The sequence below is a fragment of the Penaeus vannamei genome, chromosome 12 (genome assembly GCF_042767895.1).
Source record: "Penaeus vannamei isolate JL-2024 chromosome 12, ASM4276789v1, whole genome shotgun sequence".
Lineage (NCBI taxonomy): Eukaryota > Metazoa > Arthropoda > Malacostraca > Decapoda > Penaeidae > Penaeus > Penaeus vannamei.
In genome coordinates, this window is record NC_091560.1 from 43209465 (window position 1) to 43227798 (window position 18334).

General features: G+C 48.0%; 1 protein-coding gene across 1 annotated transcript in view; it reads left to right on the forward strand.

Moving 5' to 3' along the window:
• The first annotated feature begins 16784 nt into the window (after window positions 1–16784).
• The window catches only part of LOC138863563 (uncharacterized), a 7595-nt gene continuing 6045 nt past the window's right edge, over window positions 16785–18334 (forward strand). The window contains exon 1 of the mRNA XM_070127746.1: window positions 16785–16902. Coding sequence (XP_069983847.1) covers window positions 16785–16902 — 118 coding nt within the window. The remainder of the gene's footprint in view (window positions 16903–18334) is intronic.

Consider the following 18334-nt stretch of genomic DNA (forward strand, 5'->3'; position numbering starts at 1 on the left):
ATGGAGATATGACGCCCGTCCCGACTATGGAGATATGACGCCCATCCCGACTATGGAGATATGACGCCCGTCCCGACTATGGAGATATGACGCCCTTTCCGACGATGGAGATATGACGCCCATCCCGACTATGAAGATATGACGCCCTTTCCGACTATGGAGATATGACGCCCATCCCGACTATGGAGATATGACGCCCATCCCGACTATGGAGATATGACGCCCATCCCGACTATGGAGATATGACGCCCATCCCGACTATGGAGATATGACGCCCATCCCGACTATGGAGATATGACGCCCTTTCCGACTATGGAGATATGACGCCCATCCCGACTATGGAGATATGACGCCCTTTCCGACTATGGAGATATGACGCCCATCCCGACTATGGAGATATGACGCCCTTTCCGACTATGGAGATATGACGCCCATCCCGACTATGGAGATATGACGCCCATCCCGACTATGGAGATATGACGCCCATCCCGACTATGGAGATATGACGCCCTTTCCGACTATGGAGATATGACGCCCATCCCGACTATGGAGATATGACGCCCATCCCGACTATGGAGATATTACGCCCATCCCGACTATGGAGATATGACGCCCTTTCCGACTATGGAGATATGACGCCCGTCCCGACTATGGAGATATGACGCCCATCCCGACTATGGAGATATGACGCCCATCCCGACTATGGAGATATGACGCCCATCCCGACTATGGAGATATGACGCCCATCCCGACTATGGAGATATGACGCCCATCCCGACTATGGAGATATGACGCCCTTTCCGACTATGGAGATATGACGCCCATCCCGACTATGGAGATATGACGCCCATCCCGACTATGGAGATATGACGCCCATCCCGACTATGGAGATATGACGCCCATCCCGACTATGGAGATATGACGCCCATCCCGACTATGGAGATATGACGCCCATCCCGACTATGGAGATATGACGCCCATCCCGACTATGGAGATATGACGCCCATCCCGACTATGGAGATATGACGCCCATCCCGACTATGGAGATATGACGCCCTTTCCGACTATGGAGATATGACGCCCATCCCGACTATGGAGATATGACGCCCATCCCGACTATGGAGATATGACGCCCATCCCGACTATGGAGATATGACGCCCTTTCCGACTATGGAGATATGACGCCCATCCCGACTATGGAGATATGACGCCCATCCCGACTATGGAGATATGACGCCCATCCCGACTATGGAGATATGACGCCCTTTCCGACTATGGAGATATGACGCCCGTCCCGACTATGGAGATATGACGCCCATCCCGACTATGGAGATATGACGCCCATCCCGACTATGGAGATATGACGCCCATCCCGACTATGGAGATATGACGCCCATCCCGACTATGGAGATATGACGCCCATCCCGACTATGGAGATATGACGCCCATCCCGACTATGGAGATATGACGCCCATCCCGACTATGGAGATATGACGCCCTTTCCGACTATGGAGATATGACGCCCATCCCGACTATGGAGATATGACGCCCTTTCCGACTATGGAGATATGACGCCCATCCCGACTATGGAGATATGACGCCCATCCCGACTATGGAGATATGACGCCCTTTCCGACTATGGAGATATGACGCCCGTCCCGACTATGGAGATATGACGCCCATCCCGACTATGGAGATATGACGCCCTTTCCGACTATGGAGATATTACGCCCATCCCGTCTATGGAGATATTACGCCCATCCCGACTATGGAGATATGACGCCCATCCCGACTATGGAGATATGACGCCCATCCCGACTATGGAGATATGACGCCCATCCCGACTATGGAGATATGACGCCCATCCCGACTATGGAGATATGACGCCCTTTCCGACTATGGAGATATGACGCCCGTCCCGACTATGGAGATATGACGCCCATCCCGACTATGGAGATATGACGCCCATCCCGACTATGGAGATATGACGCCCATCCCGACTATGGAGATATGACGCCCTTTCCGACTATGGAGATATGACGCCCATCCCGACTATGGAGATATGACGCCCATCCCGACTATGGAGATATGACGCCCATCCCGACTATGGAGATATGACGCCCTTTCCGACTATGGAGATATGACGCCCGTCCCGACTATGGAGATATGACGCCCATCCCGACTATGGAGATATGACGCCCATCCCGACTATGGAGATATGACGCCCATCCCGACTATGGAGATATGACGCCCATCCCGACTATGGAGATATGACGCCCATCCCGACTATGGAGATATGACGCCCATCCCGACTATGGAGATATGACGCCCATCCCGACTATGGAGATATGACGCCCATCCCGACTATGGAGATATGACGCCCATCCCGACTATGGAGATATGACGCCCTTTCCGACTATGGAGATATGACGCCCTTTCCGACTATGGAGATATTACGCCCATCCCGACTATGGAGATATTACGCCCTTTCCGACGATGGAGATATGACGCCCATCCCGACTATGGAGATATGACGCCCTTTCCGACTATGGAGATATGACGCCCATCCCGACTATGGAGATATGACGCCCATCCCGACTATGGAGATATGACGCCCTTTCCGACTATGGAGATATGACGCCCATCCCGACTATGGAGATATGACGCCCTTTCCGACTATGGAGATATGACGCCCTTTCCGACTATGGAGATATGACGCCCTTCCCGACTATGGAGATATGACGCCCTTCCCGACTATGGAGATATGACGCCCTTTCCGACTATGGAGATATGACGCCCTTTCCGACTATGGAGATATGACGCCCTTTCCGACTATGGAGATATGACGCCCATCCCGACTATGGAGATATGACGCCCTTCCCGACTATGGAGATATGACGCCCTTTCCGACTATGGAGATATGACGCCCATCCCGACTATGGAGATATGACGCCCTTCCCGACTATGGAGATATGACGCCCTTTCCGACTATGGAGATATGACGCCCTTTCCGACTATGGAGATATGACGCCCTTCCCGACTATGGAGATATGACGCCCATCCCGACTATGGAGATATGACGCCCATCCCGACTATGGAGATATGACGCCCTTCCCGACTATGGAGATATGACGCCCTTCCCGACTATGGAGATATGACGCCCATCCCGACTATGGAGATATGACGCCCATCCCGACTATGGAGATATGACGCCCTTCCCGACTATGGAGATATGACGCCCTTCCCGACTATGGAGATATGACGCCCATCCCGACTATGGAGATATGACGCCCTTTCCGACTATGGAGATATGACGCCCTTTCCGACTATGGAGATATGACGCCCATCCCGACTATGGAGATATGACGCCCTTTCCGACTATGGAGATATGACGCCCGTCCCGACTATGGAGATATGACGCCCATCCCGACTATGGAGATATGACGCCCATCCCGACTATGGAGATATGACGCCCTTTCCGACTATGGAGATATGACGCCCTTTCCGACTATGGAGATATGACGCCCTTTCCGACTATGGAGATATGACGCCCTTTCCGACTATGGAGATATGACGCCCTTTCCGACTATGGAGATATGACGCCCTTTCCGACTATGGAGATATGACGCCCTTTCCGACTATGGAGATATGACGCCCTTTCCGACTATGGAGATATGACGCCCTTTCCGACTATGGAGATATGACGCCCTTCCCGACTATGGAGATATGACGCCCTTCCCGACTATGGAGATATGACGCCCTTTCCGACTATGGAGATATGACGCCCTTTCCGACTATGGAGATATGACGCCCTTTCCGACTATGGAGATATGACGCCCTTTCCGACTATGGAGATATGACGCCCTTTCCGACTATGGAGATATGACGCCCTTTCCGACTATGGAGATATGACGCCCATCCCGACTATGGAGATATGACGCCCTTTCCGACTATGGAGATATGACGCCCTTTCCGACTATGGAGATATGACGCCCTTTCCGACTATGGAGATATGACGCCCTTTCCGACTATGGAGATATGACGCCCATCCCGACTATGGAGATATGACGCCCTTTCCGACTATGGAGATATGACGCCCTTTCCGACTATGGAGATATGACGCCCTTTCCGACTATGGAGATATGACGCCCTTTCCGACTATGGAGATATGACGCCCATCCCGACTATGGAGATATGACGCCCTTTCCGACTATGGAGATATGACGCCCTTCCCGACTATGGAGATATGACGCCCTTTCCGACTATGGAGATATGACGCCCTTTCCGACTATGGAGATATGACGCCCGTCCCGACTATGGAGATATGACGCCCTTTCCGACTATGGAGATATGACGCCCTTTCCGACTATGGAGATATGACGCCCTTTCCGACTATGGAGATATGACGCCCGTCCCGACTATGGAGATATGACGCCCTTTCCGACTATGGAGATATGACGCCCTTTCCGACTATGGAGATATGACGCCCATCCCGACTATGGAGATATGACGCCCTTTCCGACTATGGAGATATGACGCCCTTTCCGACTATGGAGATATGACGCCCATCCCGACTATGGAGATATGACGCCCTTTCCGACTATGGAGATATGACGCCCATCCCGACTATGGAGATATGACGCCCTTTCCGACTATGGAGATATGACGCCCTTTCCGACTATGGAGATATGACGCCCATCCCGACTATGGAGATATGACGCCCTTTCCGACTATGGAGATATGACGCCCTTTCCGACTATGGAGATATGACGCCCTTTCCGACTATGGAGATATGACGCCCTTTCCGACTATGGAGATATGACGCCCATCCCGACTATGGAGATATGACGCCCTTTCCGACTATGGAGATATGACGCCCTTTCCGACTATGGAGATATGACGCCCTTTCCGACTATGGAGATATGACGCCCTTTCCGACTATGGAGATATGACGCCCATCCCGACTATGGAGATATGACGCCCTTTCCGACTATGGAGATATGACGCCCTTTCCGACTATGGAGATATGACGCCCTTTCCGACTATGGAGATATGACGCCCTTTCCGACTATGGAGATATGACGCCCTTTCCGACTATGGAGATATGACGCCCATCCCGACTATGGAGATATGACGCCCTTTCCGACTATGGAGATATGACGCCCTTTCCGACTATGGAGATATGACGCCCTTTCCGACTATGGAGATATGACGCCCTTTCCGACTATGGAGATATGACGCCCTTTCCGACTATGGAGATATGACGCCCATCCCGACTATGGAGATATGACGCCCTTTCCGACTATGGAGATATGACGCCCTTTCCGACTATGGAGATATGACGCCCATCCCGACTATGGAGATATGACGCCCTTTCCGACTATGGAGATATGACGCCCTTTCCGACTATGGAGATATGACGCCCTTTCCGACTATGGAGATATGACGCCCTTTCCGACTATGGAGATATTACGCCCTTTCCGACTATGGAGATATGACGCCCATCCCGACTATGGAGATATGACGCCCTTTCCGACTATGGAGATATGACGCCCTTTCCGACTATGGAGATATGACGCCCTTTCCGACTATGGAGATATGACGCCCTTTCCGACTATGGAGATATGACGCCCATCCCGACTATGGAGATATGACGCCCTTTCCGACTATGGAGATATGACGCCCTTTCCGACTATGGAGATATGACGCCCATCCCGACTATGGAGATATGACGCCCTTTCCGACTATGGAGATATGACGCCCTTTCCGACTATGGAGATATGACGCCCATCCCGACTATGGAGATATGACGCCCTTTCCGACTATGGAGATATGACGCCCATCCCGACTATGGAGATATGACGCCCTTTCCGACTATGGAGATATGACGCCCTTTCCGACTATGGAGATATGACGCCCATCCCGACTATGGAGATATGACGCCCTTTCCGACTATGGAGATATGACGCCCTTTCCGACTATGGAGATATGACGCCCTTTCCGACTATGGAGATATGACGCCCTTTCCGACTATGGAGATATGACGCCCGTCCCGACTATGGAGATATGACGCCCATCCCGACTATGGAGATATGACGCCCATCCCGACTATGGAGATATGACGCCCATCCCGACTATGGAGATATGACGCCCTTTCCGACTATGGAGATATGACGCCCTTTCCGACTATGGAGATGTTACGCCCATCCCGACTATGGAGATATGACGCCCTTTCCGACTATGGAGATATGACGCCCATCCCGACTATGGAGATATGACGCCCTTTCCGACTATGGAGATATGACGCCCTTTCCGACTATGGAGATATGACGCCCTTTCCGACTATGGAGATATGACGCCCTTTCCGACTATGGAGATATGACGCCCTTTCCGACTATGGAGATATGACGCCCATCCCGACTATGGAGATATGACGCCCTTTCCGACTATGGAGATATGACGCCCTTTCCGACTATGGAGATATGACGCCCTTTCCGACTATGGAGATATGACGCCCTTTCCGACTATGGAGATGTTACGCCCATCCCGACTATGGAGATATGACGCCCTTTCCGACTATGGAGATATGACGCCCATCCCGACTATGGAGATATGACGCCCTTTCCGACTATGGAGATATGACGCCCTTTCCGACTATGGAGATGTTACGCCCATCCCGACTATGGAGATATGACGCCCTTTCCGACTATGGAGATATGACGCCCATCCCGACTATGGAGATATGACGCCCTTTCCGACTATGGAGATATGACGCCCTTTCCGACTATGGAGATATGACGCCCTTTCCGACTATGGAGATATGACGCCCTTTCCGACTATGGAGATATGACGCCCTTTCCGACTATGGAGATATGACGCCCATCCCGACTATGGAGATATGACGCCCATCCCGACTATGGAGATATGACGCCCTTTCCGACTATGGAGATATGACGCCCTTTCCGACTATGGAGATATGACGCCCTTTCCGACTATGGAGATATTACGCCCATCCCGACTATGGAGATATGACGCCCATCCCGACTATGGAGATATGACGCCCTTTCCGACTATGGAGATATTACGCCCATCCCGACTATGGAGATATGACGCCCATCCCGACTATGGAGATATGACGCCCATCCCGACTATGGAGATATGACGCCCTTTCCGACTATGGAGATATGACGCCCTTTCCGACTATGGAGATATGACGCCCTTTCCGACTATGGAGATATTACGCCCATCCCGACTATGGAGATATGACGCCCTTTCCGACTATGGAGATATGACGCCCTTTCCGACTATGGAGATATGACGCCCTTTCCGACTATGGAGATATGACGCCCTTTCCGACTATGGAGATATGACGCCCTTTCCGACTATGGAGATATTACGCCCATCCCGACTATGGAGATATGACGCCCTTTCCGACTATGGAGATATGACGCCCATCCCGACTATGGAGATATGACGCCCATCCCGACTATGGAGATATGACGCCCTTTCCGACGATGGAGATATGACGCCCTTTCCGACTATGGAGATATGACGCCCATCCCGACTATGGAGATATGACGCCCTTTCCGACGATGGAGATATGACGCCCTTTCCGACTATGGAGATATGACGCCCATCCCGACTATGGAGATATGACGCCCTTTCCGACTATGGAGATATTACGCCCATCCCGACTATGGAGATATTACGCCCATCCCGACTATGGAGATATTACGCCCGTCCCGACTATGGAGATATGACGCCCTTTCCGACTATGGAGATATTACGCCCATCCCGACTATGGAGATATGACGCCCTTTCCGACTATGGAGATATGACGCCCTTTCCGACTATGGAGATATGACGCCCTTTCCGACTATGGAGATATTACGCCCATCCCGACTATGGAGATATGACGCCCTTTCCGACTATGGAGATATGACGCCCATCCCGACTATGGAGATATGACGCCCTTTCCGACTATGGAGATATGACGCCCTTTCCGACTATGGAGATATGACGCCCTTTCCGACTATGGAGATATGACGCCCATCCCGACTATGGAGATATGACGCCCTTTCCGACTATGGAGATATTACGCCCATCCCGACTATGGAGATATTACGCCCATCCCGACTATGGAGATATTACGCCCGTCCCGACTATGGAGATATGACGCCCTTTCCGACTATGGAGATATTACGCCCATCCCGACTATGGAGATATGACGCCCTTTCCGACTATGGAGATATTACGCCCATCCCGACTATGGAGATATTACGCCCGTCCCGACTATGGAGATATGACGCCCTTTCCGACTATGGAGATATGACGCCCATCCCGACTATGGAGATATGACGCCCTTTCCGACTATGGAGATATGACGCCCTTTCCGACTATGGAGATATGACGCCCTTTCCGACGATGGAGATATGACGCCCATCCCGACTATGGAGATATGACGCCCTTTCCGACTATGGAGATATGACGCCCATCCCGACTATGGAGATATGACGCCCTTTCCGACTATGGAGATATGACGCCCTTTCCGACTATGGAGATATGACGCCCTTTCCGACTATGGAGATATGACGCCCTTTCCGACTATGGAGATATGACGCCCTTTCCGACTATGGAGATATGACGCCCTTTCCGACTATGGAGATATGACGCCCTTTCCGACTATGGAGATATGACGCCCATCCCGACTATGGAGATATGACGCCCTTTCCGACTATGGAGATATGACGCCCATCCCGACTATGGAGATATGACGCCCTTTCCGACTATGGAGATATGACGCCCTTTCCGACTATGGAGATATGACGCCCATCCCGACTATGGAGATATGACGCCCATCCCGACTATGGAGATATGACGCCCTTTCCGACTATGGAGATATGACGCCCTTTCCGACTATGGAGATATGACGCCCTTTCCGACTATGGAGATATGACGCCCATCCCGACTATGGAGATATGACGCCCTTTCCGACTATGGAGATATGACGCCCTTTCCGACTATGGAGATATGACGCCCTTTCCGACTATGGAGATATGACGCCCATCCCGACTATGGAGATATGACGCCCATCCCGACTATGGAGATATGACGCCCTTTCCGACTATGGAGATATGACGCCCTTTCCGACTATGGAGATATGACGCCCTTTCCGACTATGGAGATATGACGCCCTTTCCGACTATGGAGATATGACGCCCATCCCGACTATGGAGATATGACGCCCATCCCGACTATGGAGATATGACGCCCTTCCCGACTATGGAGATATGACGCCCTTTCCGACTATGGAGATATGACGCCCATCCCGACTATGGAGATATGACGCCCTTTCCGACTATGGAGATATGACGCCCATCCCGACTATGGAGATATGACGCCCTTTCCGACTATGGAGATATGACGCCCATCCCGACTATGGAGATATGACGCCCATCCCGACTATGGAGATATGACGCCCTTTCCGACTATGGAGATATGACGCCCTTTCCGACTATGGAGATATGACGCCCTTTCCGACTATGGAGATATGACGCCCTTCCCGACTATGGAGATATGACGCCCTTTCCGACTATGGAGATATGACGCCCTTTCCGACTATGGAGATATGACGCCCTTTCCGACTATGGAGATATGACGCCCATCCCGACTATGGAGATATGACGCCCATCCCGACTATGGAGATATGACGCCCTTCCCGACTATGGAGATATGACGCCCTTTCCGACTATGGAGATATGACGCCCATCCCGACTATGGAGATATGACGCCCTTTCCGACTATGGAGATATGACGCCCTTTCCGACTATGGAGATATGACGCCCTTTCCGACTATGGAGATATGACGCCCATCCCGACTATGGAGATATGACGCCCTTTCCGACTATGGAGATATGACGCCCATCCCGACTATGGAGATATGACGCCCTTTCCGACTATGGAGATATGACGCCCTTTCCGACTATGGAGATATGACGCCCATCCCGACTATGGAGATATGACGCCCATCCCGACTATGGAGATATGACGCCCTTTCCGACTATGGAGATATGACGCCCATCCCGACTATGGAGATATGACGCCCTTTCCGACTATGGAGATATGACGCCCTTTCCGACTATGGAGATATGACGCCCATCCCGACTATGGAGATATGACGCCCTTTCCGACTATGGAGATATGACGCCCTTCCCGACTATGGAGATATGACGCCCTTTCCGACTATGGAGATATGACGCCCTTTCCGACTATGGAGATATGACGCCCTTTCCGACTATGGAGATATGACGCCCTTTCCGACTATGGAGATATGACGCCCTTTCCGACTATGGAGATATGACGCCCTTTCCGACTATGGAGATATGACGCCCTTTCCGACTATGGAGATATGACGCCCTTCCCGACTATGGAGATATGACGCCCTTTCCGACTATGGAGATATGACGCCCTTTCCGACTATGGAGATATGACGCCCTTTCCGACTATGGAGATATGACGCCCTTTCCGACTATGGAGATATGACGCCCTTTCCGACTATGGAGATATGACGCCCTTTCCGACTATGGAGATATGACGCCCTTTCCGACTATGGAGATATGACGCCCTTTCCGACTATGGAGATATGACGCCCATCCCGACTATGGAGATATTACGCCCATCCCGACTATGGAGATATTACGCCCATCCCGACTATGGAGATGTTACGCCCATCCTAATTATGGAACCTTCCCCGAAATTATGGCCAGAAAGTGGTCGATCTCCCACCCACCTGTTTGTTAGGAAAGCCCGCGCGCGCTGGACAAGGAGGCAGGGTTGGAGATCTCATTCCCGAATACTCTCTTCTCTCCATATAAAAGGTATTCCATCCAGCAATCATAGCAACATAAACAATATTAACAATTTCTCTACAAGTTGTTAAACGCTGAATTTTACTACATTTAAATTAAAAGTCGTAACATAGGAGTGATTTGGCAACATCGCTCCATGGTCCAACGTAAAGATGTGCTTGACAAAACATAATATAACTTAAATGTTAGATCAAAGATTTCGACAAACACACACACACACACACACACACACACACACACACACACATATATATATATATATATATATATATATATATATATATATATATATATTATACGAAAGTGTTCATATGTTTAAGCGCGTACTCTTGTACCACATACATAAATGCAACCTATTCACCATAATTGGCTCAGTTCTCTAAAAGGAAATCCATCCCCCCCCCCCTTTTTTTTTTTTTTTTTTTCGAATCGTCCCTAATTTGCCAACTTTGACACGTGTGATGGTGAGTAGAACGTGTTAGTACTTTAACGAGGTGTGATAATAAAGGTAGGTATGCTTGGGTTAAAAAGAAAATAAATAAATAAATAAGAAATAAAAAAAAAAAAAATGTAACTAGTATAACGTTAATTTATATGTATATTTAGGAAATGTATTTAATGAGGTAGATGTGTGAATAATTAAGAGAAATATTTGATTGGGTTCAGAGATATGTTTAATTTAAGTGATATATTTAATTGGACTTAAAGATATGTATAATCGAAGGGATATATATGATTGGGTAGAAATATATTAGATATAAGGGATATATCTGGGTTATATGTTAGATTTTTAAGGAATATATTCAAATGGACATAAGAAGTAAGATGTTAAGGATAACTTTTAAGAATTTAATACACAAGAATGTAAGAATTCAAATACACTTATTCTTACAATCTTATCTTTTTAGATGACACGAATAAAACACGCAATTACATTAATGAAATACAACGAGAGAGCAAATTGATAAAGTACATGGAAAGAAACAAGATTAATTTAATTAACATATAATGACGGGTACACACAATTCTACGAGAAAAATCAGATTTTAGAAAATACTAATTGCATCATTAGCACAAAAGACTTTATATTAACATTATTATTATTATTATTATTATTATCATTATTATTATTATTATTATTAGCATTATTGATGATGATTCCACTGTACACATATTTTTTTCTAGTGAGTGGGCGGTGTGTCTATTTTTGCATGTGTGGAAAAGAAAGATTAAGTGTGAGAGGAAGAGGGATGAAAAAAAAGAAGAAAAAGAGAGAGAAAGAAAGAAAGTGGGGCAGGGAAGGAGAGAGAGGAAGAGAGAGAGGGTGGAGGGAAGGAGAGAGAGAAAGAAAGAGAGAGGGCGAGGGAAGGAGAGAGAGGAAGAGAGAGAGGGTGGAGGGAAGGAGAGAGAGAAAGAAAGAGAGGGTGGAAGGAAGGAGAGAGAGAAAGAAAGAGAACGGGGATGGGAAAGAAAGAAAGAAAGGAGGCAAAAAAGAAGAAATGAAGAAAGGAGAAAACGAAGAAGAGAAAGAAAAAAAGGGAGAAAAAGAGGAAGGAAGAACAGATACAGAGAAATTGAGGAAAGTGAATGAGTGAGAGACGGAAGACGAGAAAGGGGGGAAAGGAAGACGAGAAAACGGAGAAAAAAACATAATTAAAAGGTGGAAGAGAAGTATAGGAAGAAAAACAAAACTGAGAAAAAGACAGAAAATGAAAAACACGACAAAAGAATGAAGCGAAAGATGAAAAAAATAAAATAAAGAAAAAAAATATACATACACATATATCCACAGTAGAAGGGAAAGAAAGAAAACAAAAAGGAGAAAATAAGAGGAATGAGAAAACGCACAAGAAAACAAAGGCCATAGGAAGACTAAAAATCCAAACGCCCTCAAAGTTGAACCAAGGATAAAGAAACCATTAGATAAATAGATAACAGACACGAACAAAAAAGATAAAAAGACAGGCAGACAACTGAACAGAGGATTTCGAAACTTTTGTCTTAATTTCAATGTCTATGTGCATTGTTTTTTTTTTTTTTTTTTTTTTTTTTTTTTTTTTTTTTTTTTTTTTTTACTATATAGAACAAGAGAGACAGATAAGCAAAGAAAGAGAGAGAAGGGGGAGGGAGGGAGGGAGAGAAACAGAGAGAGAGGGGGGGAGGGGGAAGAGAGAGAGAAACAAAGAGAGGGAGGTGGGAAGGAGAGAGAAACAGAGAGAGAGGGGGGGGAGGGGGCAAACAGGCAAACATGAAGGGAGACAGAGCGAGACAAACACATGTGAAAAAAGCGACGTCTGTCAGTCAGACAGACAAACGTAGCGACAGACAGGCAGAGAGACAAAAGTATAGACAGACAAGCGTAGTGACACAGAGGCAGACAAACGCAGGAACAGACAGGCAGACAGAGAAGCGTAGACATACAGACAATCACAGAGACAGGCAGACAGACAGTCATCGAGACAGACAGACAAACGCAGAGACAGTCACACAGACAAACGAACAGAGACAGACAGACACCCAAACAAACTCAGACAGACAGACACACAAACGCAAAGACAGACAGGCAGACAGACAGACACACAAACACCGAGACAGAAAGACACAGACAAACACCGAGACAGTCAGACACAGACAAACGTAGAGACAAAGGCAAGCAGGCATAAGTAACGAGACGTGCCGAACGAGCTGGCAGAAACGACCATCGACCCAAACAATGCCATTAAGACGACCGATGACCCGCTGTTACCCCCACGAGACGCCGCCCCCGCCAGTGTCCCGCGAGACTCGGTGGAGGGAGGATGTATGTCTGCGGCTGGAGAAGGAGAGGGTGAATGATAATGGAAGTGAAAAGGAGAGAGAGAGGGAGGAAGTGGGGTGGGGGGAAAGAGAGAATGAGGGAGGAGGGGGAAGAAATGAGTGGATGGCGGGGAAGATGGAATAAAGAATGGGTAACAAGGTGAAAAGACTGACATTAGAATTTTGGGAGGAAAGGGTTGAAGTTGTGGGGGATAGTGAAGGGGAAGGGAGGGAGGGAGGGAGGGAGAGTTGGCGAGGGGAAGCGGGAAAGGCGGTGAGCATGTATATATATAAAAATACACACACACACACACACACACACACACATACACACACACATATATATATATATATATATATATATATATATATATATATATATATATATATATATACAAGGGACATTTCACTTCCTTAAATCTCGTACACCCTATATACCTGGAAATCCAAAAAGAAAATCCCCAAGAAATTCTTTGGAAATCAGGAAATCTCCAGGAAATCCCAAGTATCTTGAAATCTCGCAAATGCTCCTTTTGCAGCATCTCCATTCTTTCTTTCTATCTATCTATCTATCTATCTCTCTTTCTCCCCCCCCCCTCTCTCTCTCCTCTCTCCTCCTTCCTCTCTCTCTCTCTCTCTCTCTCTCTCCTCCTTTCTCTTCCTCTCTCTCTCCTCCCTTCTTTCTCTCTCTCTCCCTCCCCCAAGTATCCTGAAATATCGCAAATATTCCTTTTGCGATGCAGCTCTGGAAACATCTAGCAAGAGGTGCTGCCAGACCTGTTGCTTTACCGACATTTAGTGTAGATAACATTTACCATAACTTGGCTGGTGTTAAGTGGGTGTGTGAGAGGCAGTGATTGGTTTGCCGAGGTATTTCTGGGGGGGGGGGGGGTTGTTCTGGGTCAGGTACAGTCGCTTCTCCTGAGAAATAGGAAGCCAGGAGTTCGGCTTTAACTTTGATAACTTTTTCTCTGTCTGTCTGTTTGCCTCTGTGTCTCTCTCTTTTTCTTTCTTTCTTTCTTTCTTTCTTTCTCTCTCTCCCTCTCTCTCTCTCTCCCTCCCTCCCTCCCTCCCCCTCTGTCTTTCTCCCTCCCTCCTCCTCCTCCACTCTCACTCTCTCTCTCTCTCTCTCTCTCTCTCTCTCTCTCTCTCCCTCCATTCGATCTGTGAATTAAGTCAATCCTGTAAGCTTTGGCGTGTGTCTTTTTCTTTCCTTTTCTGGTTATTCTGCTCTTTGATCTCCGCTCTCTCTTTTTATTCGTTTCGTGTTCACTTGCTATATCTCTTTCTTTATCTATCTCTTTGTTTTTCTCCCTATGTATACACATCTATCTATATACATCTCCCTTCTCTCTCCCTCTCTCTCCTCCCTTCTCGCCCTCTCTTTCTCTGTCCCTTTTTCCCTCCTTCCCTCTCTACTTCTCTCTCTCTCTCCTATCTTCATTCCTTCTCTCTCTCTCTCTGTCCCCTCCCTTCCTTCCTTCTTCTCTCTCTTTTTCCTTCCTCCTCTCTCTCTATCCCCTCCCTTCCTTCCTTCTTCTCTCTCTCTTTCTTCCTTCCTTCTCTCTCTCTCTGTCCCCTCCCTTCCTTCCTTCTTCTTCACTCTCTCTTTCTTCCTTTCCTCTCTCTCTCTCTGTCCCCTCCCTTCCTTCCTTCTTCTTCTCTCTCTCTCTCCTTTCTTCCTTCCTTCTCTCTCTCTCTCTCTGTCCCCTCCCTTCCTTCCTTCTTCTCTCTCTCTCTTCTTTCTTCCTTCCTTCTCTCTCTCTCTCTCTCTCTCTCTGAGACATCCACGTACTTTATCATCACAAAAATCTCTGGTATCTTTTCGACATTTCATTCAATCCCATCTAAGGAGTTTGAATCCACGTTCCCCTTTCCTCTCCTTGATTCGCTTCTTCCTCCATTTATTGGGAAGTTCACGAGGAAGTTTACCGTCCGACTTCAATCGTTTATAGTGAAAGGAAGTCGTTAAGTGCAAGATCTGATTGGTTTCGAATCCTGTCGGGTGAGTGGTGTGTGAGATTTCTTGAAAAAGGTTGATGAGTATGTACATGCATGTAGGTGTGTATGTATGGGTGTGCGTGTGTATGTTTCGAGAAATTTCATGTTTAACTTTACTTACTTCATTCTAACGACCACCCGCTATGCCTAGCCTATATATATATGTGTGTGTGTGTGTTTTTGGTGTATATGTGTGTGTGTGTTTTTGGTGTATATGTGTGTGTGTGTGTTTGTGTATATGTGTGTGTGTGTGTGTGTGTGTGTGTGTGTGTGTGTGTGTGTGTGTGTGTGTGTGTGTGTGTGTGTGTGTGTGTGTGTGTGTGTGTGTGTGTGTGTGTGTGTGTGTGCGCGCGTGCTTTGAGGAGATCCCATGCTTATTATTAATGTCAGATCTGGCCTTCAAAAAACCGCTTCTCACCTCATTATGTCCTTGGAAAGACCAACCACACAAGATAATATTATTTTTTTCTTTTTTTCCAGAAATCTTTTACTTCTCGTTAAGGAACAAGACTTATCGACGTTTTATTCTTGAAACGGACGACCACGTTCTCTATTCCTACACCTCTTCCTCCCCTTTTCTTAAACTACCTTTCTCCCTCTAACTCCCTCTTTCTCTTCCCTAAACTCCCTACCTGGCTCCCCTTAAACTCACTCCCTCTCTCTTACTCAAACTCCCCCTCTCTCTTCCTTAAATTCCTCCCTCCCTCAAACTTCCTTCTCTCTTCCCAAAGTCCCCCCTCTCCCTTCCCCAAACTCCCACCCCCTCCCTTAATCTCACCCTTTCCCATTCTCTCACTCCCTCCCTCCAACCCTTCCCCAAACTCCCTCTCTCTCTTTCCTAAACTCCCCCAAACTCCCTCGTTCCCTCCCTCCCTTCTCCAACCTCCCTCCTTACTTCCCTCCCCTCCCCAAACTCACTCCCCTCCTTCCCCCTCCCACCTCCAACCTCCCTCCCCTCCCTCCCACCACCAACCTCCCCTCCCTCCTTCCTGCCTCCCACCTCCAACCTCCCTCCTTCCCTCCCTCCCTCCCACCCCACCCCCAACTCCCCTCCCCCCTCCCTTCCCCTCCCCTCAACCTCCTTCCTCAGTGTCTCCCGCCCTCTCCCTCCCTTCACGAATGGTCGACACCCCCTCTACACACTTGACTACCCCTTGTGTCCTGTACCCTCCACACGGGGACATGTTCTGCGTCCATAGAGAGCTTGTCAATTCACCCGACTGTGAACTGAACACGGGTGGGTCGTATATAACGGTAGGGAACGGGATGAGAGAGGGAGAGAGGGGGGAGGGAGGGAGAGAGGGAGGGAGGGAGGGAGGGAGGGAGGGAGGGATGGAGAGAGGGAGAGGGAGGGAGGGAGAGATGGTGAGAGAGAGAGGGAGGAAGGGGGGAGGGGTGGAGAGGGAGGGAGAGGGGGTATGGGTGGAGGGAGGGATGGTGAGAGAGGGGGAGAGGGAGGGATGGTGAGAGAGAGAGGGAGGGATGGGGAGAGAGGAAGGGAGGGAGAGGGAGGGAAGGATGGAGAGAGAGTGAGAGAGAGAGAGAGAAGGAAAGGTAGGGAGGGAGGAGGTATGGAGAGAGAGAAAGGGAGAGAGGGTGGGAGGGATGAAGAGGGAGAAGGAGAAAGAGAGAAAAACAGAAACGCAGAGAGAAAAGGAAATAGTGGGAGAAGATGGAAGAACCGACAAAATGGAGACAAAGCGAACAATAAAGAAGAAGCGGGGAGAGAAGAATGTAAAGGGGAAAGAATGAAAAAAAATAGACTGAAAGAGATTTTTCAAAATACAAGAACCAAAGGAAGGGCGTAGAGGAAGAGCAAGCTAAAGAACACAGGAAAAATAGAATAAAAAATAAAAACAATAACAAGTGGGACGATGAAAAACTGAAGGACAATAATCTTGGAAAGAAAATTTAACCTGAAGAAAAAAGATCAAAGGTGCAGATTTCTAATGAAAAGTGAGCTTGACGAGAAGACAAATAAAATACTCGGAAAGAATCTGTCTTTAATTAGCAAGACGGCGGAACACTTCGTAATGATCTAATTACAGTATTTTATATAATGAGGCATTTGTTTATTCGTAATACTATCCGTCTTATGTTTATCGGTTTATTTATTTTATCTATCTATTCATTAATTACATTAATTTATCCATTTATCTATTTCTGGTACATGTTTATATTTGCAATTACAGACTTTCACATTCGCGTAATTTATATACATAGATAACGACGTGAAAAAAAATTATCAACAAGAATAGATAAAAAAAATAAATAAATTCTCTGAAACAAATTCACAGCGTTCTGCCCTGATAAAGAATTCAATACCTTCGCACAGACGACTGAATCCTCCTCAAAGTGGAATCGGCAACTTCCTTTCCCGCCATTCCGATTCCCCGCCGAGACAATCCACGGTCCGAATAACCGTTATTTTAGCCGTGAATTATCTACTCTGCGCGGAGAGACAAGCCAAAAGAGGCAGAAAATCCTAGCAAAACAACTAATAACTTTCGTAGCAGGAGGTGTGAGGGGAAGAGCGCGTGAGAGTGACGGCAGAGGAGAAACAAATGAAAACGGAATGGCGGGAAAAAGACGGTTTGAAATGGTAGAGTTGGCAGCGAGCGTGAAGACGAGAGGCGGGGTCGGTTGGGCGGGAGAATGTTTGTGACTGA